Source organism: Podarcis gaigeae (assembly GCF_964106915.1).
Source record: "Podarcis gaigeae genome assembly, chromosome: 6".
In the NCBI taxonomy this organism is placed as follows: domain Eukaryota; kingdom Metazoa; phylum Chordata; class Lepidosauria; order Squamata; family Lacertidae; genus Podarcis; species Podarcis gaigeae.
Window position 1 is genome coordinate 8153493 of NC_139682.1, and position 25879 is coordinate 8179371.

At 47.6% G+C, this 25879-nt stretch overlaps 1 protein-coding gene across 3 annotated transcripts in view; it reads left to right on the plus strand.

The window, feature by feature from the left end:
• CHRNA4 (cholinergic receptor nicotinic alpha 4 subunit) overlaps nucleotides 1–25879 on the plus strand; it is a 93188-nt gene that overhangs the window by 46515 nt on the left and 20794 nt on the right. For 2 of the 3 annotated variants that reach the window (XR_014565646.1, XM_083744329.1), the window contains exon 5: nucleotides 20342–21725. Coding sequence is in view for 2 of the 3 variants with exons in the window: in XM_083744329.1 (XP_083600455.1) it covers nucleotides 20342–21725 (1384 nt within the window). In the remaining variant the exon portion in view is untranslated. Of the gene's footprint in view, nucleotides 1–15912; nucleotides 16017–20341; nucleotides 21726–25879 lie in introns of those variants that run through there. The other variant, XM_083744330.1, reaches the window with a different exon arrangement.

The following is a 25879-nucleotide window of genomic DNA, read 5'->3' on the forward strand; positions in this document are numbered from 1 at the left end:
AACTCCACTAACCTTATAGTTAAAGTCTTACTCCATTACCAGCTGTATAGTATTTTGACCTCAAAAAGTTAAGGAAACATGACTTGTAGGTTTCTATTCCAAACAGGAGAGAGGTTCAGGTGTATTCAGGTGAAGGTTAGTAGAAATGAACTTTCTGGTGGGTTCTCCTCACCCCGTTTCCTCATAACTAAATTTTTGGTTCTGTATTGGAAAATGACAGGTCATGGGGCAAAAAGTTCATCATACCTCTGGTCTTGACTGTCCAGAAGTACCACCTCTTTGTCTTGGGAAGACTGTCATGTTCCTAGGATCTCACCAGGGCCCCCTCAGACCAAGAGACCCTAAAAGTATCCAACTTCATATCTTCTTCACACTGTGGTCCATTGGGGCATGAGGTAGCCTGGGCCTAGTCACCATGGAGACAGCTTATCCATCTCCCCTCCATCTGCCGTTTCAGAATCCAGTGGTCCAGGCTGAGAAAAATCTCTGCCTTCCTTCGCAACAGGAAGCAGACTGTTCCTGAGCCACCGTTGTCAACCCAACGATAGCTTCCATTCCATAGTTTTTCTAAAGCAGGCTCTGAGTGTTTTGCTCCTGTGTGCTTTCACACGGAAACGTCCGCAGTGCTTTCAGCTTTGTTATGTACATTTGTTTTGTAGTTTTATTTTAAATGGTTAGTGTCAGGGCCACCCGAGGTCCCAGCTCACAAGAGACCAAAGTCCAGTCCGGGTTATATACAAAAGCTTTTATTGAAGAACATTCTTGGTTTTACATCCGAGCTCCGTGGCTCTACGTCTGTTACCCTTAGACCGCTGAAGTCCCCTCTGAGTCAGTCCCGCCTCTACACCAGTTTAAGAGGCTTGTGCTGGACCACCTCTTCCTCTCCTTTCTTTTCCGCAGGGTCTTTCTGCTCCCCTGTGTTCTCTCCCTCCGGGACTCCCCAGAGGCTGAATCCTCTGACGCCTGCTCCCCCCTCCTTTGCGCTTTGGGACCAGGCTCCTCCCCAGGACTCTCCTCACTTCCGCGCGCCTCCACATTTGAACTTGGCGCGCGTACGTTGCTTCTGACCTTCCTTTTGACAGTTACACTGCTCTCGGTACTACTCTCCGCCCCTTCCGGCAGGACGTCTTGCGCTGATCTCCTTCCCCCCTCTGCTCCCTGTTCTGCTGCTTCTGACACACTGGTAACTCCACCCCCTTCACTCCGTTCCGGCGGAGAAGCCGGTCCCGACTTCCAACTCCCACTGGGAGTTCCCCCTTCGTTCCCCTGCTCCTGACTGCTTCCCCCTCTAGCTCCCCTTGGCCTGACCAGGGGGGCTCCTCTTTGGGAGTCCTCCGATTCACTGGACGGACTCATGGACAACCTCGGGTCATTGTCATCCTCTTCCTCGTCGTCCTGGGATCCTTCCCCCTCGCTCTCTGTCTCCTCCCCCACCTGCGCCTCTCTCCCTGAACCCCTGACAGTTAGCTACCTTGGCTACAATCTCTGTGAAAAGGCGAGAGATCAGTGCAAGTGCAAAATCTGCCCTCCTTTCCGATTGCTGTTCATGGGATGATGCGTAGAAAAACAAAAACAAAAAATTGCAAAACCTTGTGTTTGAGCTGGTCTCATAATATCCACAGCTTAGTTGGAAAGGAAGGAGTTCTCTTTGTTTGCACATTTGATATTTCAGCTTTCCTTCTTAAATGGATATTTTTGTACGTGGTTTGATGTGGGCTGCCTTCTCTAAGATCCAGGGTGAAGCATGCCATAAATGTCAAGGGCAAGCTATGGGAGGCCTGTGAACAGTTTCCTGACTTTTAAAACTGAAATGCATCTGTGGGGAATAAGTAGAGATGGGGGGGGGGCTGAAAATGTGTGCGGAGCAGCAGTAAGGGTGCTTAACTCTTTCTCTGCAGACTGTTTTTTTAATTACTGCTGTGCCCAAACCTCTAATTTCTCAAACATTTCCTTTCTCCTACGAAAGAGGCTTCCATTCTTCTGCCTCTTTCTGGGGGCATGTTAGAATTTCACTGGCTGCGTGGTCTTGAGCTCACCTTATCATTGCAAGGGGATGGTTGTGGTTGGTATTTGTGTGTTTTCTTTCCGTTTAACTTCCCCCCAGTTCTTTGCAGCCTCCCCAGCTGCTTGAGATTCCTGATCTGGAAAATGCCCCACAGAAAGAATCACCCCACAATATCTTCACCTCTGGGTTTTAATTGAGACACTAGAAGCCAAGGAGTCTCGCTAGTGCAGGCATAGGCAAACTTGGCCCTCCAGATGTTTTGAGACTACAGTTCCCATCATCCCTGACCACTGGTCCTGTTAGCTAGGGATGATGGGAGCTGTAGTCCCAAAACATCTGGAGGGCTGAGTTTGCCTATGCTGCACTAGTGAGTGCCTGAGATTGGTGTGGCTGCTTCTTTTGTTTTTAAGGAAAGTCCTCCCTTTTGCCTTAAAATCAAGCCTCCTACACAGGGTGTTTTTTAAAACAACAACAACAGCTAAACAGCAGCATCTACTTTAAAAACAACAACAACCAACAGCTGTTGGACACACAATAGGCAGCCCTCAGACCTTCCCATGCTTACAGGAAAGCCCAGATGAGGGTGTCACAGTGCTTTCAAGAAACGTGAGCAGCCAGAAAGGTTGCAGAGTGTGGACTACTGAAGGGCTTATTTGTAGAATGAAACAAAGGACACAGCAAACAACCTATTGGCCACATTGAAACCACCCTGAGACCTGTGGGTATAGGGCAGAATAATAATATAATATAATATAATATAATATAATATAATATAATATAATATAATATAATATAATATAATATAAATAATAATAATAATAATAATAATAATAATAATAATAATAATCTTTAAAAAAAAAAATCTTAAAAAGCAGAGACCTTGCCGACAAAGGTCCATATAGTTAAAGCTATGGTTTTCCCAGTAGTGATGTGTGGAAGTGAGAGCCGGACCATAAAGAAGGCTGATCGCCAAAGAATTGATGCTTTTCAATGATGGTGCTGGAGGAGACTCTTGAGAGTCTCATGGACTGCAAGAAGATCAAACCTCTCCATTCTGAAGGAAATCAGCCCTGAATGCACGCTGGAAGGACAGATCCTGAAGCTGAGGCTCCAATACTTTGGCCACCTCATGAGAAGAGAAGACTCCCTGGAAAAGACCTTGATGTTGGGAAAGATGGAGGGCACAAGGAGAAGAGGACGGCAGAGGACGAGATGGTTGGACAGTGTTCTCGAAGCTACCAGCATGAGTTTGACCAAACTGTGGGAGACAGTGGAAGACAGGAGTGCCTGGCGTGCTCTGGTCCATGGGGTCACGAAGAGTCGGACATGACTAAACGACTAAACAACAACAACAAATAATAATAATAATAATAGAAAGTAAAGTAAGAACCAATGGAGGCTGATCTATAAGGGCAAACAGGGTACTGTGCCACCCACCTTAGTCTGCTCTTAGCTGACCCCCACCTGCCTGGCATCTTATTTGCAACCAATCAGGGGAGTTGCTCTGCCTGCTATAGACTCTGGCTCCACTTTCTACTTGTCTCCTTGCCTTCCATACTCTCCTTCCCAGTGGCGTAGTGTGGGGGGTGCAGGGGGGGCCGGCCGCACCGGGCGCAACATCTGGGGGTTAGGGAAATCCACGGGTTAGGGGGCGCAAATCCATGGGTTAGGGGGTGCAAATTACTTGCCTTGTCCCGGGTGCTGATAACCCACGCTACGCCACTGCTCCTTCCCAATGGACACCAGCCACTACTGGTAAGCACTACAAAAGCCTTACATCCCACCCATGAGAACCAATTTTTTTCTTCTTCTTCCCTTTCAAATGCAATCTCTTTGCCCATAGATTGCTTACGTATGGTTGGCCGGCGGACGGAGTTGGGGGAAATGGAAGAAACAAATTCAAAAGAGTTTTATCTTATCACAACCATTCTCCCTCCCCCAACTTCTTTTCCACCTGTGCAGAAAGATACAGGATTCCTATGTATTTCCTCTTGTATGGAAAAGGGTGGTTCAAGGAGGTCAGCTTTGGGTGGACAACTGCCCCACAGGGAACCCTTTCCGCTGCGGCTGTTCTGATGAAATTTGCATCCATGCACACGAACGTCTCAGAAGTTTGGTAAAACCACAACCTGTCAGGAGCTGGAGTCAGGTGTAGGTCAGCAAAAAAACCATAAAGCATCTGATGTCCGTGAAGTTAACTTTTTTGTTCAAAGAAACAAAGCAGCTTGGTCCTAGTGGTCACAGCATCCCTTCCCAGTATTTCTTGCCCCCAGTTGTGGGGAATGAAGGTCCTTGCCTTCCCACAGCTCTCTAAAGCTCTACGCCAGTTCCTTTCCCATCAGCCTAAGGTTCCTTCATCTTGTCTCTCATTGCCCTCTTCATAGAATCATAGAATCCTAGAGTTGGAAGAGACCACAAGGGCCATCGAGTCCAACCCCCTGCCAAGCAGGAAACACCATCAGAGCACTCCTGACATATGGTTGTCAAGCCTCTGCTTAAAGACCTCCAAAGAAGGAGACTCCACCACACTCCTTGGCAGCAAATTCCACTGTCAAACAGCTCTTACTGTCAGGAAGTTCTTCCTAATGTTTAGGTGGAATCTTCTTTCTTGTAGTTTGGATCCATTGCTCCGTGTCCGCTTCTCTGGAGCAGCAGAAAACAACCTTTCTCCCTCCTCTATGTGACATCCTTTTATATATTTGAACATGGCTATCATACCACCCCTTAACCGCCTCTTCTCCAGGCTAAACATGCCCAGCTCCCTTAGCCGTTCCTCATAAGGCATCGTTTCCAGGCCTTTGACCATTTTGGTTGCCCTCCTCTGGACACTGTCCAGTTTGTCAGTGTCCTTCTTGAACTGTGGTGCCCAGAACTGGACACAGTACTCCAGGTGAGGTCTGACCAGAGCAGAATACAGTGGCACTATTACTTCCCTTGATCTAGATGCTATACTCCTATTGATGCAGCCCAGAATTGCATTGGCTTTTTAAGCTGCCGCGTCACACTATTGGCTCATGTCAAGTTTGTGGTAAACCAAGACTCCTAGATCCTTTTCACATGTACTGCTCTCAAGCCAGGTGTCACCCATCTTGTATTTGTGCCTCTCATTTTTTTTGCCCAAGTGCAATACTTTACATTTCTCCCTGTTACATTTCTCTTGTTTGTTTTGGCCCAGTTCTCTAATCTGTCAAGGTCATTTTGAAGTGTGATCCTGTCCTCTGGGGTGTTAGCCACCCCTCCCAGTTTGGTGTCATCTGCAAATTTGATCAGGATGCCCTTGAGTCCATCATCCAAGTCGTTGATAAAGATGCTGAATAAGACCGGGCCCAAGACAGAACCCTGTGGCAGGGTTCTTCATTTCTCTGCATGTTCTTGGAGGACGGGGGATGGGGTGGAGCTGGTCTCAAGGGGGTGGGGAGACTCCCTAGATTCTTCAGCAGCCTGCCTCATCTCTCTCTCATTCATATATATATATATATATATATATATTTACAAATAATTTCCAAAAATCATATAACATACTTTCTTATCTTATACAGTATTTTGGACTTTCATCAACCGCATCTGAAGATCTTTCAGTCTTTATCACTTAATCTACATTTCTTAATTTCTCTATTACTTTTAATAATACTCCTTACAAAACTTCTTGCAGCCCTACTAGCGTAATCAGTTTATTACAGTCGCTTTTCAGATAGTTCAAATATTTACTCCAGTCCTCTGAGAATCTCTGGTCCCGCAGGTTTCGGATCCTTCCTGTCATCTTATCTAATTCTGCATATTCCATTAACTTCATCTGCCATTCTTCTTTCGTCGAAAATTTTTCTTGCTGCTGTTACTGCATATAAAAACAATTTACTATCCTGTTTTTCAATATCTTCCTCTACAATGCCAAGTAAAAATGCTTCTGGTTTTTTTAATAAATGTATATTTCAACATCTTTTTCATCTCATTATATATCATTTCCCAGAAGCTTTCTTACATTCCCACCACATGTGATAAAAAGATCCTTCTTTTTCTTTACATTTCCAACATTTATTACACATTTTATACATTTTAGCTAATTTCACTGGTGTAATATACCATCTATACATCATTTTCATCACATTTACTTTTAACGCATTGCATGCTGTAAATTTTAATCCTTCCTGCCTCATCTCTGTCTCCTGACCCCGCTCATTCTCTCTTTTTTTAAAATGAATTTTTTAAAATTTACATCAAAAGAAAAAAAACAAACAAAAAAACATATTAGTTTCACATCAAGATATCACAACTTATTCCTTTTTAGGACTTCCTCCAGCTTATCCATAAATCATCCGTAGTTATAATTTATGGAAACCATATGAGCAGGTTAAAGATTATGTATACGACTAGTTGCATTATTTCCAAATTAATGAAATGTTTAGGAAAGACAGCAAGGAACATGGCTATGCGGACAAGGATTCTAAATTTCAGATGGAAATCATAGATAATGATGGGAAAACGCTATCCAAAATGTATAAGTTGTTGCTAGAATGGAATTTAAAGGATGAAGAAGTTAAGTCGGTAATGATTCACTGGGCCAAAGATGTGGGTCATAATATACAATTTGAGGACTGGGAAAAACTATGGAAGGAAGGTTTAAAATTTACTGCATGTATGACGTTAAAAGAAAATGTTATGAAAATGTTTTATAGGTGGTATATGACTCCCGTAAAATTAGCAAAAATCTATAAGACATGTAATAAGTGTTGGAAGTGTAAAGATAAAGAAGGTTCTTTTTATCATATGTGGTGGGAATGTAAGAAAGTGAAAGACTTCTGGGGAAAAATATATAATGAATTGAAGAAGATTCTAAAATATACATTTAGAAAGAAACCAGAAGTCTTTCTGTTAGGGATATTAGGAAACAAGATAAAAAGAAAAGATTGTAAATTCTTTCAATATGCAGTAACAGCAGCAAGAGTGTTACTGGCCCAGAAATGGAAACAACAAGAAATACCGACTGTGGAAGAATGGAGAATGAAGCTGTTGGACTATGCGGAGCTGGATAAATTGACAGGAAAGATCAGATACTTAAGAGACCAAAAGTTCACCGAGGACTGGGGGAAATTTGTGGAATATCTGGAACATATAAGTGAGGGACAGATAACGCTAATGGGATTTAAAGAAGCACTGTGAAAAACTAAGAAATATTGTCTAAAGGGAATAGAAAGAAAGATGTAAATATTGTCAGTATAAAATTAAGAAATGCGTGACCCCGCTCATTCTCTCTTGCCTCTTAGTCTGGCTTGCTCTCTGCCACAGACTCTCCCAGCTCACTAAGCCCTGTCACCTCTTCAGCTTCCAAGACCTCCTCCTCCCAGCCTGCTCCCTCTCCTCCCTTTGACCACTCATCATCGTCCCACCACCAATCCCCTGGCTCTGAGCCTTCTTCCCCGGGAGTTCCCTCGGGGGTTCCCCAGCTGTTACCTCCCACCACTCCTCTTCACCCAGTCACAACAGCAGCAACAGGACCTTCCGGGTCACATCTAGTTTGGCCGTAACTATAAGGAAAACATAACAACACAACTTGAAGCCTTTCGTGTTTCTTTCGCCTGGGAGAAATAAAGACGAGGGGAAGTGAAACTGAGATTTGAGATTTGTATCTTCCAGGGACGCATCCCCACAGTTGTTCAGTTATCCTCTCATCTTGGCTCATTATTGTCAAAAGCTTCTACCGTCGTTCTCTAGAGGACCAAATTAAATCAGTAACTGGCGAAGCTTGTTCCAGGGAGTATATATACTTGTCAAGATTCATGAAGAATCTAAAGCCAAATTAATATCCTAAGGGGGAATTAGTATGCGGTAGGATTTCTCTTCGGCAAGCTCTGTTAGATTAGTTCAAAGGCTCAGTGAATAGCAGCACACACAAGCCCTGCCCTAGACCTTGGCAAAGGCCTGTGCCAATGGAGGGCTATGCCAAGGAGGCTTCCGTCATTGCATCTTTATTATTTATTTCTTTATACCCTGCCTTTCTCTCAGAACCAGAATTCAAGGGGAGCTGAGAGAAATTAAAACAAAAAGAGATGGAAACACACATGGCTGAAACCATATCAAACATTGTGGTCAAAAAGTAATTGAACTATGTAAAAGAAAATCCATGTCAATTATAATGCAGATGGCAAATAGGGGGGTGGGGACAAATAGTACAGCACACCATTAAGAGCCTTTTTCTTAAAAGCAGTCAATTCCCAAAAGTCTGCTGGAATAAAGCAGTCTTCAGCTTTATTCCAGAAGGAGAACAAGGTCTTTCCGGAGGTTTTCCCAAACTTGGGTCTCCAGTTGTTTTTGGACTACAATTCCCATCACTGGTCCTACTAGCTAGGGAATGATGGGAGTTGTAGTTCAACAACAGCCAGAGACCCTGTATAGCAGGGGTCGGCAAAGTTTTTGTGGCTTGGGCCGGTTCACGGTGCCACAGACGCTGCTGTGGGCCGGAGTGCGCGCCCACGCATGCACAAACACTATTTCCAGCATTCCTTCCAGTGCAGAGGAGGCGTGCACATCTTGCCATTGCTCTTTCCCCTCCTTCTCTTCGCGTGGCGAGTTCCCGCCTCCCCCTGGTGGAAATAAAGACACATGACACAGATATTTTAGGTTAATGGGCTACAATTGGCCACAACTTTATTGGTTACAGGTAATGAGCGGTATTGGCTTAGGCATTGGTCCTAACGACTATCTGGCTTCAGCCTGTCCGCTTGAAGTCCGGGAAGGGTTAACCACCAGTAGGGGGAGTCCTGCTGATGCACATCAACTAGGAACTCCCCCGGGGTCACCGCTTGGGGGCGTGCCTTAGGTCCTCATCTCCATAGGCTTTGGACAGGGCCACGCCCCCGGAATCCTTTACCGGACTACCCTTCAATATGTGGGGGATGTGATGGCGCTTCCTCCCCCCTTACATTTACATAACAATACCTAACCACCAATACCAAGGAAGTTGTGATGATTTGCTACGAGGTAGGCGAAAAACCAAGTGGCCGGTGCCAATTTGCCAAGTGGAAAAAATTCCTACCAGGCCCCTTAATGGCGACCAGCCAAGGTCCATAGCAAGGTCAAAGATGAAAATCTTAAAGGGTGGGAGGGTGGGAAACTGGAGCAGCTGAAAGCAGAAAAGGGGGAGATCCCCGGCCACCCCTGCATTAAATGGAGCTGGCCATGCCCCCAGGCCAGCTGATTGGCTGGCCAGGGGATGACGCGATTGGGGATTCCCGCAATCGCGTGGAGGCTGAGATCCAGCCCCCGCACTCATGGTGGAAGGGTGAAGCCCGCAAGCCCACCTCCTTTCTACGTCGGAAGTGGTTGCCCATTGCAGGCTTCCCATGGGCATCTGGTTGGTCATTGGATGAGATGAGCTACTGGCATGGTCCAGCAGGGCTGTTTTTTATTCTAGCAGCACAATGCATATTCACTGAACACTGTTAGAAGCTCATTCTGGGAAAAGGAATACACTTTTGGTCAATTCTTCCCATGGCCTCTCTTCCACCTGCTGGCCCTGCCCTGTGCCAACACACTGATCTCAATTACGAAAAGGGCCACCTTTTCCCCTGTGCTCTTTTTGCCCCTTCCGTCTCTTCTCCCACCAACTCTTTCTCCACCTAGAACACCTTCTGCTCCAGCCAAAATTGCTCATTGCTGTCAACAGGGAGGGAGCATTTTTTGCTTTATGAAACATCAGCCAAAACCATTCCTTACAGACAACTGCAGAGTCAGCAGGCGAAAGTCATTGTGTTTTGGTTTATTAAGACAATTCCATTTGTAGGAACGGCTGGGGGACTTGGCAGGCATTTAAACCAAGGTATTTACTGCAGATTAACAATCCACTGCCAAGAAATCTCAGTGAAGCAGGACACAGAGGAGGAACCGGTCCAGGGCAGGATCCACTTGGTGAAGAGCCATAGCTCAATGGAAGATATCCCTGCATGCAGAAGGTCTTGAGTTCAGGTTCTGGCACCTTTAATTGGGTGGCTCCTTACATATAATCATTATCATATAAAAGAGGACACTGAACTGCATAACATTTGCACAGGCTTGTATAAATACACACTTAGAAACAAATGGTGCTGTTTCTAGAGCCAACAGAAACCATTTGCAGGCTACCAGACCTGGAGTGTCATAGACTCTATCTCCCTAGACTGGTGAGCTGGACAGCTGACTGGTTGGCTAGAAATCCCTCCTTTTATTCCTCTACCTTTGTGGCTTCTGCAAGGCTTGAAGGGCAGAGGTCTTGCAGGGAGAATGCCTGAAGGATCGCCATGTAAACATGCAGGACTGAGCTAATAAACCCAACCCATCACCTTTGTAGTGTGCTGGACTAAGACCTGGGAGTTGTTGTTGTTTAGTCGTTTAGTCGTGTCCGACTCTTTGTGACCCCATGGACCAGAGCATGCCAGGCACTTCTGTCTTCCACTTCCTCCCGCAGTTTGGTCAAACTCATGCTGGTACCTTCGAGAACACTGTCCAACCATCTCGTCCTCTGTCGTCCCCTTCTCCTTGTGCCCTCCATCTTTCCCAACATCAGGGTCTTTTCCAGGGAGTCTTCTCTTCTCATGAGGTGGCCAAAGTATTGGAGCCTCAGCTTCAGGATCTGTCCTTCAAGTGAGCACTCAGGGCTGATTTCCTTCAGAATGGATCGGTTTGATCTTCTTGCAGTCCATGGGACTCTCAAGAGTCTCCTCCAGCACCAGAATTCAAAAGCATCAATTCTTCGGTGATCAGCCTTCTTTATGGTCCAGCTCTCACTTCCATACATCACTAAAGACCTGGGAGATCAACGTTCAAATCCCCACTCAGCCACAAAGCTCCATGGGTGACCTTGGACCAGTCACCATCTCTCAAGCAATCCTCTCTCGTAGGGTTATTGTGAAGGTGAAATGGGGAGATTAAGAACCACCTACACCAACTTGAGCTCCTTGGGACACACATTGAATAATAATTAGAGCCAATGCACTGAGCTTAATAGATTACTGGACAGACCAGAGGGATCAGGGTTCAAATTTGTTTGCTGCAGTGCAGTCCTGTAGAAGTCTGCTCAGAAAAGCAAGCCCAGCTGATTTTAATAGGAGTGGCTCCCAGGTGAGTGAATCAAGGATTGCAGATCACAAGTCTATTTCTTTGACTGTCATCTGACAATATAGTTTCATGGTACAACCCATGGGGAAGTTCTCCTGTTAAAATACCTTGCAGGGTCCACACGAGGGCAGAGATATCAGTTTGCTAATGTGCTCTTCCTGCATGCATACAAACCGAAGCAGAACTAGGTTAGTCAAATACAGCTTCCCCCCATCATCTAGCCCCTGGCTAAACATTAAAGAGGCACAACTGTTAACATTCGAATTGCAATATCCTCCAATTAAAGAAACCCTTTGTTCAGCAAATATTGAGTACAGAGAAAATTAGAGCTACACATTAATGAGTTTAGTGGGGGGGAAGCATTCCCAACTTAACGCTGAGGAACAGATTTGAGGCCACTCTCGAGGGGACCCGAAAACTCCAAGTCTGAGATAATACAACAGTGCAAAGAGTCTGCTCTTGCAATAGCTATAGATCCAGCAAGAGCACTTACCCCTCTCAAGGGTGCCATACAGCCTGTCACTCTCACGGGGAGCAGAAGCACCCATGAGCATAAAGGACGGCAACATGGGATGATTGAAATCTGGTGGGACATGGCAGTGTATAGATAAAAAAACCACAGTTCTATAATGTCACAGATAATGCAATGTAATGGGAACATTAGAAAGCAGGACATAAGGACCAGGAAAGATGTTGGCATCTGTCTGTCCCAAAGACAATGAAGTGCACAGACCCTCCAAGTTTCCCTATTTTCCAGGGACAGTCCTGGATTTACAGGAGCCATCCCAGTTTCTGATTTGATCCTGGAATTCCCTGCTTTTCCTTCAAGGTAAAGGGACCCCTGGCCATTAGGTCCAGTCGTGACCGACTCTGGGGTTGCGGCGCTCATCTCGCTTTATTGGCCGAGGGAGCTGGCGTTTGTCCGCAGACAGCTTCCGGGTCATATGGCCAGCATGACTAAGCTGCTTCTGTTGAAACCAGAGCAGCGCATGGAAACGCCGTTTACCTTCCCACTGGAGCGGCACCTATTTATCTACTTTCACTTTGACGTGCTATCAAACAGCTAGGTGGGCAGGAGCAGGGACCGAACGATGGGAGCTCACCCTGTCACGGGGATTCGAACAGCCAACCTTCTGATCGGCAAGTCCTAGGCTCTGTGGTTTAACCCACAGCACCACCCGTGTTCCTTAGGGCATCCCTATTTTCATTGGAGAAATGCTGGAGGGTATGGAGTTACCTGACCCTTGAGCCAAGGAGACAATTAACTCTACAACCTTTAGAAGACATCTGAAGGCAGCCCTGTATAGCAGGGGTCGTCAACCTAAGGCCGTCCTATTTTTTAAGTGCTGTACTTAATTGCACACACACAAGGATATCAAGAGAAATGCACACTGAAGCACTGAGGGATTGCCCACTGGCATGGAACTGTGGAGAATTGAACTTAAGAATGGAGAAAGGGGGACCCGGGAGAAACTGAAAATGATGGATTCACCCATCTGTACTGAGGCAGGATTTGAATCTGGGTCTTCCTAGTCCAACCACAGGCCCACACTTGATTTTTTCTTCCTTCATCTTACGGTGTGACTGGTTGCCTGTCAAACGTCTCATTTTTTCCTCTCCCTTTCCCTCTCTTTCGTTTGCGCATTCTGTCTTGCCGATACAAACCATGGAGGTTCAGAGGGTTGTTTTCCACTCCTGGTGGAAATCCAGAAGCACATTGGAGATCGCTTTTGACAACACCACCTCTAATGCTGGCTTCTGTGTACTGGTCTGATATTAATAGCAGAAAAAGACAGCTGGGGAGCATGCAAGGGAGGCAATGACCTGCTTTAGGAATTCCTTTATCCTCCTGTGGTGAGACACTAGGAAGCAATTATGTAAAGTTCTCCAGAACAGTCGCTTTTCATTTGGATCATGAAAAGTGAAAGCTCCCTTCGTCCCCCTGTTTCTCCTTTCCCACTTCTGCTCACATTGTGCTCTTCACAGTTCCATGCTTTCCCCACATGTAAAAAAATTAAATTAGATTAAAGCAAGGAAATCCACAAGCCTTGTAATAATGGCTTCCAGTATTAGAAAATTGGAGCAACGCGGTTTGCCGCAGCTGCCACTTCCTTCCATTAATTTGCTCCCCTCCACCTCCATCTCCTCCCTGAACCTCTGACATGGAAAAATGATCACAGAATCATAAAGCTGGGGTGACCTCAAAGGTCATCGAGTCCAACCCCGTGTTGATGTGGCAGGGATGTTTCGAGCGGCTAATTCTGACCCATTTCAGTCTTGCAGGCAAATGATAGGTCTATTTCATCCTATTGTATGCCATTACATTCTGTGCACCATCCCATTGCATGCCATTTCATTGTACACATTGTGCACATGCTTTGTATATAAGCCACACACTTCTTACATAAATGCGCCCTTTGCTTATGTGAAAAACCCATTTTTTGGTGCATGCTTTTTGCGCATGGAAAACGCACACCAAATCTTGAGAAAGATGTAATCCATCTGGGAGTTGCATTCAGTTCTACAAATGAGTTTGGGAGCACTGCAACAGCATAGCTGTCAACGTTTCCCATTTTTTAAGGGAAATTCCCTTATTCCTAATAGGATTCCTCGCAAGAAAAGGGAAAAGCTGACAGCTATGTGCAGCAGGTCTCCTGCAAAAAGCAGGCTGACCGTATCCCTCACCCCTGCCGCTAGCAACTGCAGGAAATCTAGCAGTACAATGTTCTTGATAGATGTTTTAATTCGTTCTCTCCTTATTTTTTTGTGCTGCGGGTTGAACGTGGTGTCTCCTGCAAATTCCTTTATGAGATACCTGGTCCACCCTTCTCAGACGAGTGTGTGGATTGGGAATTAGATAACCACCAAACTTTGTACTTCTTAGAATCATAGAACTGTAGAACTGGAAGGTACCATGGGGGTTGTTGTGTATTGAGTCAAAGGATTTTATTTCTGTATTATTATTGTCTGTATTTGCATTAGGGTAAAGTAACTGCCTTTTGGTTCCAGAGGGTACAGCTACTATTGGTTCATTTAAGCTGCTGTATTTGGATCCTCTGTCTTATTGATTTCCTCCAAAAGGCAGGACTGTGATTGCCTGATATTGTTCCCTCCAAAATGTATCCTTCTAGCTAGTTCCCTGTCCCTATAAATGTAGCTCTCCCCTCCTCAGGCCCCAGTCTTGTTTGCTTTAATAAAGAAGTGTTACTAGAGAACTGTCTCCAGCATATTATGTCAAGAGAGCAGAAATCACAAACCCCACGCTACAACGGGGGTCATTTAGTCCAACTCCCTGCAATGCAGGAATCTTTTGCCGGACATGAATATTTATACCACACTTAAGAGCAGAGGAAAACACCCTAGGAGGAGGTGGGAGGAACTCAAGAAATTTAAAGCTGTAGCAAACTGAGCATCCAAACTGAATAAAGGGATTAGATTCAGATAGGGATGTTAATGTTGTTTGATGACTGGATTTCCTGATCAACTCCCGCTCGGAAACCAATGTCCACACTGTGGAAGGACATGTGGATCCAGAATTGGCCTCCACAGTCACTTCTCCTTCTTCTTTGGCGATCACTCGTAGCCAAAACCATAAACACGGTTTTAACAATGGTTTTGGCTACGAGTGATCGCCAAAGAAGAAGGAGAAGGGATGTTAATGTTGCTTGATGACTGGATTTCCTGCTTAAACCTACAGTGGAACAGGGGAAGGTAGCAGAACAGAACTGAAAGTGTGGAAAGAACTCCCCCCCCCCACGCAGATTTTTGCAGAAGCAATAGCTCTCACCAGAAAGCAAAGGCCTGCAGAAAAGAGAGATTCTGCCTTCAACTTGAAATAAATTATTAAATCTGCTCCACATAGAAGCCACGCGTTTTTCCAGCCATCATCTCCCCAGACAGAACTCATCAAGGGGAAACCATGTTACATTTGTGAAAAGTACAGATTCCTGCCTCCCCGCCCTCCCTTCCAACTCTGCCAGGTTGCTTCAATGCACAGATGTAATGCGACAGCCACAACACGAGGATTAGATTGCTTTTATGTGGGGTGGGGTGGTTTCTCGGTACAGAGAAAATGAGGAGAGGTAAGGGTGGTGCACTCACACAAGAGGTGCAGCAGGAGAAGATGACGAGAACGGAATGTTTCTGGGAAATTGAGATGGGCCCTGATCCATGTTCGTTCTATTAGATGGTCTCCTTTCCTTCACTGTAGGTGAGCGGTCAATTCTGATGACCAGATTAGAGGATACATTTGCTACAGGCTGGCACCCGGAGGGTTAGCCCTTCCTGTAGGTAGAGCCATCATCATCATCATCATCATCATGTTGTTGGCATTTGTCTGTCTCAGGAGCCAACAACATGATGATGATGATGATGATGATGATGATGATGGGTGCATTTTAAGGGGTGAGGTCAAGCTGTTGGAAGGTTGCGGTGCCTGCTGTGGCTGCAGAGACTGATACAGGAGAGACATGTTTTTGTTAGATTTCTCTGTGTTGCCACTGTGCAGTGCTTTGAGTCACAAGACTAAATCGCGCTTTGTGCATGCGGAGAAGTGCCGAATCACAACCCGTGGGTTGCGAACGCTGTGGGTTGCTAACATGCATCCCGCATGGATTACGTTCGCAACCCGAGTGTCCACTGTAGACAAATTCATGGAGGATGAGAATATCAGTCATCAGACTAGCAGTCATGATGGCGATGTTCCGCCTCCAGTGTCACAGGCAGTATGCTGATGTGTACCACTTGCTGGGCATCACAAATGGGGAGAGAGTGCTGTTGACCTGAGGTCTGGCTTTCAAGCTTCCCAAGGGCATCTGGTTGGCCACTATGGAGACAGGATACTGGGCGAGATGATGATTTGGCCTGGTCCAGCAGGGATGTTCTCACGGTTCTACAGTGGTACCTTGGGTTACAGACGCTTTAGGTTACAGACTCCGCTAACCCAGAAATAGTACCTTGGGTTAAGAACTTTGCTTCAGGATGAGAACAGAAATTGTGCGGCGACAGCGGGAGGCCCCATTAGCTAAAGTGGTGCTTCAGGTTAAGAACAGTTTCAGGTTAAGAACGAACCTCCAGAATGAATTAAGTTCTTAACCCAAGGTACCACTGTATGCTTTTTCTAGGTGGGGGGATGGTATCAGGGATGCATCACATTATTATTTCTCTGGGTATCTGAAGGCAGAATGGAGAACTTGGCAGAAATGGAGGATCAGGTTTCTCCAAATGTAGCGTGCAATGGTTTTGTGCTAAGTTATATGCACAAAAGGGACGCAGGTGGCACTGTGGGTTAAACCACAGAGCCCAGGACTTGCCTATCAGAAGGTTGGTGGTTCGAATTCCCACGATGGGGTGAGCTCCCATTGCTCAGTCCCTGCTCCTGCCAACCTAGCAGTTCGAAAGTGCATCAAAGTGCAAGTAGATAAATAGGTACCGCTCCAGCAGGAAGGTAAATGGCGTTTCCATGCGCTGCTCTGGTTCACCAGAAGTGGCTTAGTTATGCTGGCCACATGACCTGGAAGCTGTACGCCGGCTCCCTTGGCCAATAAAGCGAGATGAGCGTCACAACCCCAGAGTTGGCCATGACTGGACCTAATGGTCAGGGGTCCCTTTACCTTTACCTTACATGCGCAAAAGTTCAAAGAGTTAGATGAAAATAGGCACATGGTCAACTAAGAAGGGAATGGTGGTTGGGACTTTGCAGCTGGGCTTGGGTTTGGCTGTTATAATTATGAACAGGACGTGGTATTTTTTCCAGACGAGAGACCAGACAGACATTTCAAGCAGACTGAATAATTAACTTGCACAGCATGCAGACATAATGTGTGACACTACGAGGTCATTAAGATTCCATCGCAATCTTTCGATCAATAGGACATCATTTGACATGCACAAATTTTGCTCCCCAACCCAGCAATTCCTGTGGGGACCCTGATGGTAGTACAGCATGGTGGCAGCTGAGAGGATGGACTCTGAATGAGTAAATCCCCATTTACATCTCACCATTTCCATTAAACCCCAAGCTGGCATTAGGGCAGACACTATTGCTGCGTCTCTGACCTCTCCCTTGTATAATGTGCTGGTCATCACATTGACTTTCCTTACTGGGCAGTTGGGGGAATTGTTGAGATAATGTATGTTTGGTAGTGTATGTATATGTAATGGTTCTAGGGGGTTGCTTGTGCATAAGTCGTCGCCACACCTGGCTGGGTTACCTGGGTGAACCCTTTCTGTCCGGACAGCCACCCATCCGTGGCTGTCTCAATCGCTGGCAGAATCCATCAGTGGGCGTTTCTTGAACTTCTTCCAGCAAAGAAGTTCTTTGACGCCCAGTCTCCTCCTACTTTCCCTGCGCGGAAGTCTTCTGCGCAAGGAGGGTGTGCTCTCCCCGCTGGTCTCCGTCGAGGAGTCCTGGAGCCCCCTCACTGATTCCCCCCTCTGCCCCCCTTCTCCACTGGTGTTGCGCTGATTTCCTTCCCCAGCAGATGGGTCCTGCTGGGACCCTCTCCGCCATCCCTCTGGAGCCCTCTCTCCTCCTCTGTCTCCGATGGCAGTTCCCTGACAGTATGTTTTGAAAACTGTGAAATGCTTTATGCAATTATTATTATTATTATTATTATTACTATTAGCAGCAGTAGTAATCATTACTGCTGCTACTATTTGCTGTTTATGTCTGGTTCACACAACCAGTCATCATAAGATGTATTTTGGGCAGAGGGCGATGTAGCTTTGTGAACACATCAAGCCACCCTACATCATGCAGTTGCTATTTAACAGATTCTGGAAATCTATATTTCAACAAAATGTTATCCAGGATTCTGTGCCTGAGGATCTAACAAGTTTACAGTTGCCATATGTCCTCTTTTTCCAGGACACGTCCTATTTCTCAGTGGTAAATTTTTTGTCTGGGTGGATTTTTAAAATTTGCCAAAATGTCTCTGGCTATAATTTTCGGATGACACATAGATATAACTGGTGGCTGAAAACTCTCTTCTCCTGCCCCACTCACCAATATATCACAGCTTCTATAGCCTACATACAGTAGGGATATTTCAAATGAGAGTCATCATAGCGTCTTTCTTTTTGCTCTTCAAAATATGGCAACCCTAGAGCAGTGTTTCCCAACCTTTTTTGGGCAAAGGCACACTTGTTTCATGAAAAAAATCTCGAGGCACACCACCATTAGAAAATGTTTAAAAAATTAACTCTGTGCCTATATTGACTATATGCCGCTTGGGGCGGCAGCCTGTTGCCCGAAGCACAGGGAGCCCTACGGAGGGCTGCCCGTGCTTCGGGCGAGTGTCTGCAAGTCTTGCGCGCCCGGCAGGAGCTCCTGCCAGGCGCGCAAGGCTTGGGGCGGCAGCCTGTTGCCCGAAGCACAGGGAGCCCTACGGAGGGCTCCCCGTGCTTCCGGCGAGTGTCTGCAACCCTGCGCGCCCGGCAGGAGCTCCTGCCAGGCGGCAAGGCTTGGGGCGGCAGCCTGTTGCCCGAAGCACAGGGAGCCCTACGGAGGGCTCCCCGTGCTTCGGGCGAGTGTCTGCAACCCTGCGCGCCCGGCAGGAGCTCCTGCCAGGCGCGCAAGGCTTGGGGCGGCAGCCTGTTGCCCGAAGCACAGGGAGCCCTACGGAGGGCTCCCTGTGCTTCGGGCGAGTGTCTGCAAGCCTTGCGCGCCCGGCAGGAGCTCCTGCCAGGCGCGCAAGGCTTGGGGCGGCAGCCTGTTGCCCGAAGCACAGGGAGCCCTACGGAGGGCTGCCTGTGCTTCGGGCGAGTGTCTGCAACCCTGCGCGCCCGGCAGGAGCTCCTGCCAGGCGCGCAAGGCTTGGGGCGGCAGCTTGTTGCCCGAAGCACAGGGAGCCCTACGGAGGGCTCCCTGTGCTTCGGGCGAGTGTCTGCAACCCTGCGCACCCGGCAGGAGCTCCTGCCAGGCGCGCAAGGCTTGGGGCGGCAGCCTGTTGCCCGAAGCACAGGGAGCCCTACGGAGGGCTGCCTGTGCTTCGGGCGAGTGTCTGCAACCCTGCGCGCCCGGCAGGAGCTCCTGCCAGGCGCGCAAGGCTTGGGGCGGCAGCCTGTTGCCCGAAGCACAGGGAGCCCTACGGAGGGCTCCCCGTGCTTCCGGCGAGTGTCTGCAACCCTGCGCGCCCGGCAGGAGCTCCTGCCAGGCGGCAAGGCTTGGGGCGGCAGCCTGTTGCCCGAAGCACAGGGAGCCCTACAGAGTGCTTCGGGCGAGTGTCTGCAACCCTGCGCGCCCGGCAGGAGCTCCTGCCAGGCGCGCAAGGCTTGGGGCGGCAGCCTGTTGCCCGAAGCACAGGGAGCCCTACGGAGGGCTCCCCGTGCTTCGGGCGAGTGTCTGCAAGCCTTGCGCGCCCGGCAGGAGCTCCTGCCAGGCGCGCAAGGCTTGGGGCGGCAGCCTGTTGCCCGAAGCACAGGGAGCCCTACGGAGGGCTCCCCGTGCTTCGGGCGAGTGTCTGCAAGCCTTGCGCGCCCGGCAGGAGCTCCTGCCAGGCGCGCAAGGCTTGGGGCGGCAGCCTGTTGCCCGAAGCACAGGGAGCCCTACGGAGGGCTCCCCGTGCTTCGGGCGAGTGTCTGCAAGCCTTGCGCGCCGGGCAGGAGCTCCTGCCAGGCGCGCAAGGCTTGGGGCGGCAGCCTGTTGCCCGAAGCACAGGGAGCCCTACGGAGGGCTCCCTGTGCTTCGGGCGAGTGTCTGCAACCCTGCGCGCCCGGCAGGAGCTCCCGCTGGGCGCGCGAGGCTTGGGGCGGCAGCCTGTTGCCCGAAGCACGCGGAGCCCTCCGGAGGGTGCCCCGTGCTTCGGGCGAGTGTCTGCAAGCCTTGCGCACCCAGCAGGAGCTCCCGTCGGGCGCGCGAGGCTTGGGGCGGCAGCCTGTTGCTCTAAGCACATGGAGCCCGCCTCCCTCCCAAGGCACACCAGGCAAAGTCTCGCGGCACACTAGTGTGCCGCGGAACACCGGTTGGGAAACACTGCCCTAGAGGTTAGCATTGCAGAAGACGCTTACCTCTTCTGTAGCTCCCTTTGCACTGAGTCCACCTAAATAAGTCTTAGCTGAATGGAAGTGTTTTTCCAGGGTTTCAGGCAGGAATCTCTCTCTATCCTACCTGAAAATGTCAGGGATTGCACATGAGACCTTTTGCGTGCGAAGCAAGTGCTCTGCTTCTGAGCTAACACAAATACATGAGAAGGCCTTCTACTGATTATCCTTTTCTTTCCTGTGTTTTATTCTCCTTTCCTAACACAGTGCGGATGGGGATTTCGCAGTCACCCACCTCACGAAAGCCCACCTGTTCTACGACGGGCGGATCAAATGGATGCCTCCAGCCATCTACAAGAGCTCCTGCAGCATCGACGTCACCTTCTTTCCCTTCGACCAGCAAAACTGCACCATGAAGTTTGGCTCGTGGACTTATGACAAGGCCAAGATAGATCTGGAGAGCATGCACCACCATGTAGACCAGTTGGACTACTGGGAGAGTGGAGAATGGGTGATCATCAATGCTGTGGGCAACTATAACATCAAGAAGTATGAGTGCTGCTCGGAGATCTACCCTGACATCACCTATTCCTTCATCATCAGACGCCTTCCTCTCTTCTACACCATCAACTTGATCATCCCCTGCCTTCTGATCTCCTGTTTGACTGTCTTAGTCTTCTATTTGCCTTCGGAATGCGGGGAGAAGATCACTCTTTGCATCTCAGTCCTCCTGTCTTTAACTGTCTTTCTCCTCCTTATCACCGAGATCATCCCCTCCACCTCATTGGTCATCCCCTTGATTGGAGAGTACTTGCTCTTCACTATGATCTTTGTCACCTTGTCCATCATCATCACCGTCTTCGTGCTCAACGTCCACCACCGCTCCCCTCGCACTCACACCATGCCGGACTGGGTGAGGAAGGTTTTCCTTGACGTCGTCCCACGCCTTCTCTTCATGAAGCGTCCTTCAACAGTGAAGGACAACTGCAAGAAGCTCATCGAGTCCATGCACAAGATAGCCAACTCTCAACGCTTTTGGTCCGAGACAGAAGTAGAACCCAACTTCACTACCTCGTCATCCAACAGCCCTCAGAGCAACGAGCAATCTCCCACATCCTCTTTTTGTGCCCATCTCGATGACCAAGCAAAACCACCTCCGCTGTGCAAGTCACCATCTGGGCAGTATTCCATGTTGCACCCAGAGCCGATTCGGGCCAGTTGTACATCCCTCCAACCTCCCTGTCACCCTCTGGGAGACTCTCAGTCCAGCTCAATCTCCAAAGGCAGGTCGCTCAGTGTCCAGCAGATGTACAGCAGCCCAGTGAAAGCAGAAGAAGGGACCATACGTTGCCGGTCGAGGAGCATCCAATATTGCTACTTGCAAGAGGAGTCGTCCCAGACCAATGGGCAATCCAGCGGGTCCCCAGCCTCCCAGCGCTGCCATCTCAACGAGGAGCAGCCCAAAGCCAAACCCACTCACTGTAAATGCAAATGTAAAAAACCCGAGTCAGCCAGCACCTCAGGGCAAGGGAGCAAGACTCTTGGCACGAAAGACCAGCAGCTTTTGCTGATGTCGCCGGCCTTGAAGTTGGCCGTGGAGGGGGTCCATTATATTGCAGACCACTTGAGAGCAGAAGATGCAGATTTTTCAGTAAGTAAAAGAATAACATTAACTTGTTTGCATCAGACCTTTTCACTGCAAAGATATACGACTCGGGATCCAATTTATTAGTACCACTAGTGTGCAGCTGAATGTTTTCCACCCTCATTAATCATAATAATGTTAGATTATGTGTGTCCCCACTCCTGCAACATTCATTCAATTATTATTATTTTTGTAGCTGGTCACAACCAAACTTTCCTCAATTATTTTCCTCTTTTGCTGCCTCTTCAACATCATTTTCCCACTCTATTTTGGTTCCTTCTCAAATGATCCTAGCCAATCAGGGATTAGGTACTGTAGAAGATGAAATCATAGCAGCACGTAGCTGATCACTGTTCGATATGTATGATGGTGCTACAAGTAAACAAAACCTATTGGGGGAAGCTTGTCCTGTAGTGGCCACATGGTGGATTGTAGCCTCTCAGGGATTACTCTATGTATTGAACAGTTTATTTTGCAGTGGCCCCAGGAAAATCATTGAAGGGCTCCTTTCTGCTTCTGACAGAGCTTTTTGTGGAATCTCACCCCTTCATTTCAGCACAGAGCTAATTCCTATCATTAACATCCGAGGCTTCGCACCACATAATCTTTACACATGGAGTCAGTCGTGGCTCCCTTGCAAGTACATTTGTATGATAACATGGGCCCATTCATTCATACTGTACATTTCCAACTGCACTCTTGGTCTTAAGTGGATAGCTTAAAAATTGCAATCAGTTCTTATTTCCTGCTTGAACCTATGAGTAGCGGGAGAGGGGAAACAAGGATTAAGGGGAAAAGTTTAATATCCAAGGTGCTTAAATCTATCAGGTCCTTCATCAGGGTGTTTCATATACAGAAGTTCAACCTTCTCTAATACTATCTCATTTCCCTTTCTACTTGAAAGTGCTTAAAATCATGTGGACAATGTCTGGTAGACTCCAAAAGTTCAGGGAGAAAAGATCCAATTTTTTGCCCCCTCAGAATTCCAGTGGTTGTGGAAGAATGGGGAGGGATGTCCAAGCATTTAGGTGGAGGAATATAAAAGTTTTGTTTTTTAATGAGGTCATTGGGGTTTCCTCTTCTTTTCCTTCAACTTAAAAACAACATCAAGTTGCCACTGCAGTTGAAGTCTGGCAACTGGTCTGATGTTCCCATGAAAATGTGGGTTGGAATGCCCCACGGGAACTCATCACTTTACAATATTGCAAGTAAGGGGAAAGGTACCTGAAATGGTTACAAGTTTCGCAGAGGCTCCCTGAAAATTGCAGAAATTCTCTCCCTGAATACTTTCACATTGGTCCCGTGCACGCTAACATGTCCCGCAAGGTCCTGTGCACGCTTATTCCTGGTGGGCATCGATCACATCGATCACGAATGGTTCACTCACCCGTTGGCTGGTTTTTATAGTTTGGGTAATTCATGAGTTTTATTATTGGTCCTGTGGGTCCTCTTTTTATAAGGTCCCTGAAAAGGCTGGTGAGATGGAATAACAGAGATATCTCAAAGGAATGTCTTCAAACTCACCTCTTCATACCCAACCTCCATAATAAGTTACATTTTCACTTTGGTAGCTCACTTGAGGCTCTAACCAATTGGATTTTTTCAACTTGGCAATGCAGTGTCCTGTTCACTGAGTGCTGGGTGCTGAGTACCACTGAGCTCAAAGAGAGAGCCCCTTAGATTAGATACAGAGCCCCACTCCTTCTGAACCAGCAGGAATGCTGGTGAAAAGGAGAGGTCCACAAGCATTTTGGGGCAGGCAAGAGACACTGTGGACCTGGATCTTCCTGGGCTTCAAAGGCAGGTTCAGGGCTGGCTCAAGATATTTGGCTGCCTGAGGCACAATAGCATATGCTGCCTTATCGCCCCACTCCCAAGTTAAGGCACTTGACGCTCAAGGCTGGCCAAGTTGTTTTGGCACCTGAGGCAGAAAATCTTAACAAGCTTCTCCCCGTCAGTAAAATACAAGAACAAAATTAAATAACGAGCAATTTGCTGCCCTTTTGTGATAGCCAAAATCTACTCCCCAAGGCTGCTGCCTCATGTCGCCCCTTGTGGGGCTGGCCTCGGTCAGGTGATTCACAAGAGCCAATCCTATTCTGTAAGCTGCCACATAACAACAGCCAAGGCAGACCCTCCAAGTGTCCCTATTTTCCAGGGACATCCCAGATTTATAGAAGCTGTCCCAGTTTCTGATTTGATCCCGGAATGTCCCACTTTTCCTTGTTGTTGTTGTTTAGTCGTTTAGTCGTGTCCGACTCTTCATGACCCCATGGACCAGAGCACGCCAGGCACTCCTGTCTTCCATTGCCTCCCACAGTTTGGTCAAACTCATGTTGGTAGCTTCGAGAACACTGTCCAACCATCTAGTCCTCTGTTGTCCCCTTCTCCTTGTGCCCTCCATCTTTCCCAACATCAGGGTCTTTTCCAGGGAGTCTTCTCTTCTCATGAGGTGGCCAAAGTATTGGAGTCTCAGCTTCAGGATCTGTCCTTCCAGTGAGCACTCAGGGCTAATTTCCTTCAGAATGGAGAGGTTTGAACTTCTTGCAGTCCATGGGGCTCTCAAGAGTCTCCTCCAGCACCAGAATTCAAAAGCATCCATTCTTCGGCGATCAGCCTTCTTTTCCTTAGGATGTCACTATTTTCATTGGAGAAATGTTGGAGGGTATGGAGTTATCCGACCCCCAAGCTGTCTGAAGGCAATCCTGTGTAGGGAAGCTTTTAAAAAAAATGTTTAATGTTTTATTATGCTTTTTTATATGTTAGAAGGCAACTAGAGTAGCTGGGGCAACCCTGTAAGATAGGTGGGGTATTAATAGTAAAATTATCCTTATGGAATGGGACGTCCCTATTTTCATTGGAGAAATGTTGGAGCGTATGCTAGAAGCCAAGGCCTGCAGAACTCTCTCATTCTGGGACACTTGCCACTGACAAAACAACTGGGGTGCCCCCCCTGAGGGACCATATTCTTCCTCAGACAGCTTTGCCCCCACACCTGTCCTGCCCAGCCTAGCTCAGCCCAGCCCATCTGTATCCTGCTCAGCCCTGAGTCGTATGACCCCTAACTCTGACTTCTTGCTCCCTGTCAGGCATACGAACTCCACTCTTGCCTGCCTCTTCTGCATCATGTCATTTACAGCCTTTCCAGCTGCTGGGGCCTGACCCTGCAGAGTCTCCAGCACTGAGCCACTGGTGCTGGGTCTTGCCTCTGTGCTTCTTTATGTCTATGTTTAGCACACTGCAGTTAGTCGTGTTCGCTTCAGTAGCTGTCGTGAGTTTTTTTGTTTTGTTTTAAGAAGGCCAGGAGGAAAACGGACTGCGATGCCAGAACTACAACACTGATTGAAAGCAAATCAGATTGTGGGGGGAGCAAACCTCAGCTCTCAGATGCCCACCTGGAACGCACCATCGAGTGCTGAGCACTATGACTGGAAATGGCCACGTGCAGCAGCTTTCAATGGCCATCAGTGGCGCCCAACTCTTTCGTAGGACTGAGCACCAAAATATGGCTGAGCGTAATAAGCCATCCCTAAAGCTATTATCCCTAAAGCTATTATCTGGGAACAGAAAGCCTGCACCTTGCAAGAAACAGATAAAACCAAAAAAATGCAAAAGAGAGAACTGAAAAGGCCGAGTTTGACTGCATTTGCCTTCATAGATAAGCCACCAACAAGACAGGGGATTATTATCACCCCTGTCTACTGTTTACAAAAGTGTCTCTGGCAACTGAGTTTGGAAGGAACACCACGCAGCAAAGTCCAGTTCTTAGGAGAAAGTTAAGTGGCTGCACTAAGTTATTTTGTGGTGGAAACTAAGCTTCAGTTTCCCAGTAAGAAGAGTGGAGCACACTTCAAGGTCTCCAAGAATTTCATCATACCATTGAGGACATCAACAGGGGCATGTTGAGATCTAGAGACATATGAACAGTAGAGCCAGGGGGATCTGGAACAATGCCTTGGTGTCTGTCGTGAATTCTCCGCGACACTTTAGCAGAAATGCTCAGAGGTTCTTCAGTGCATACAGTATGTTTATTGTGAGATATATGTGTATATATATATATATATATATATATATATATATACACACATATATACACACAATACAGGCTATAATACACAAGTAGTTCATACAGTCAAACAGACTACCTGGCTGCACCTTAA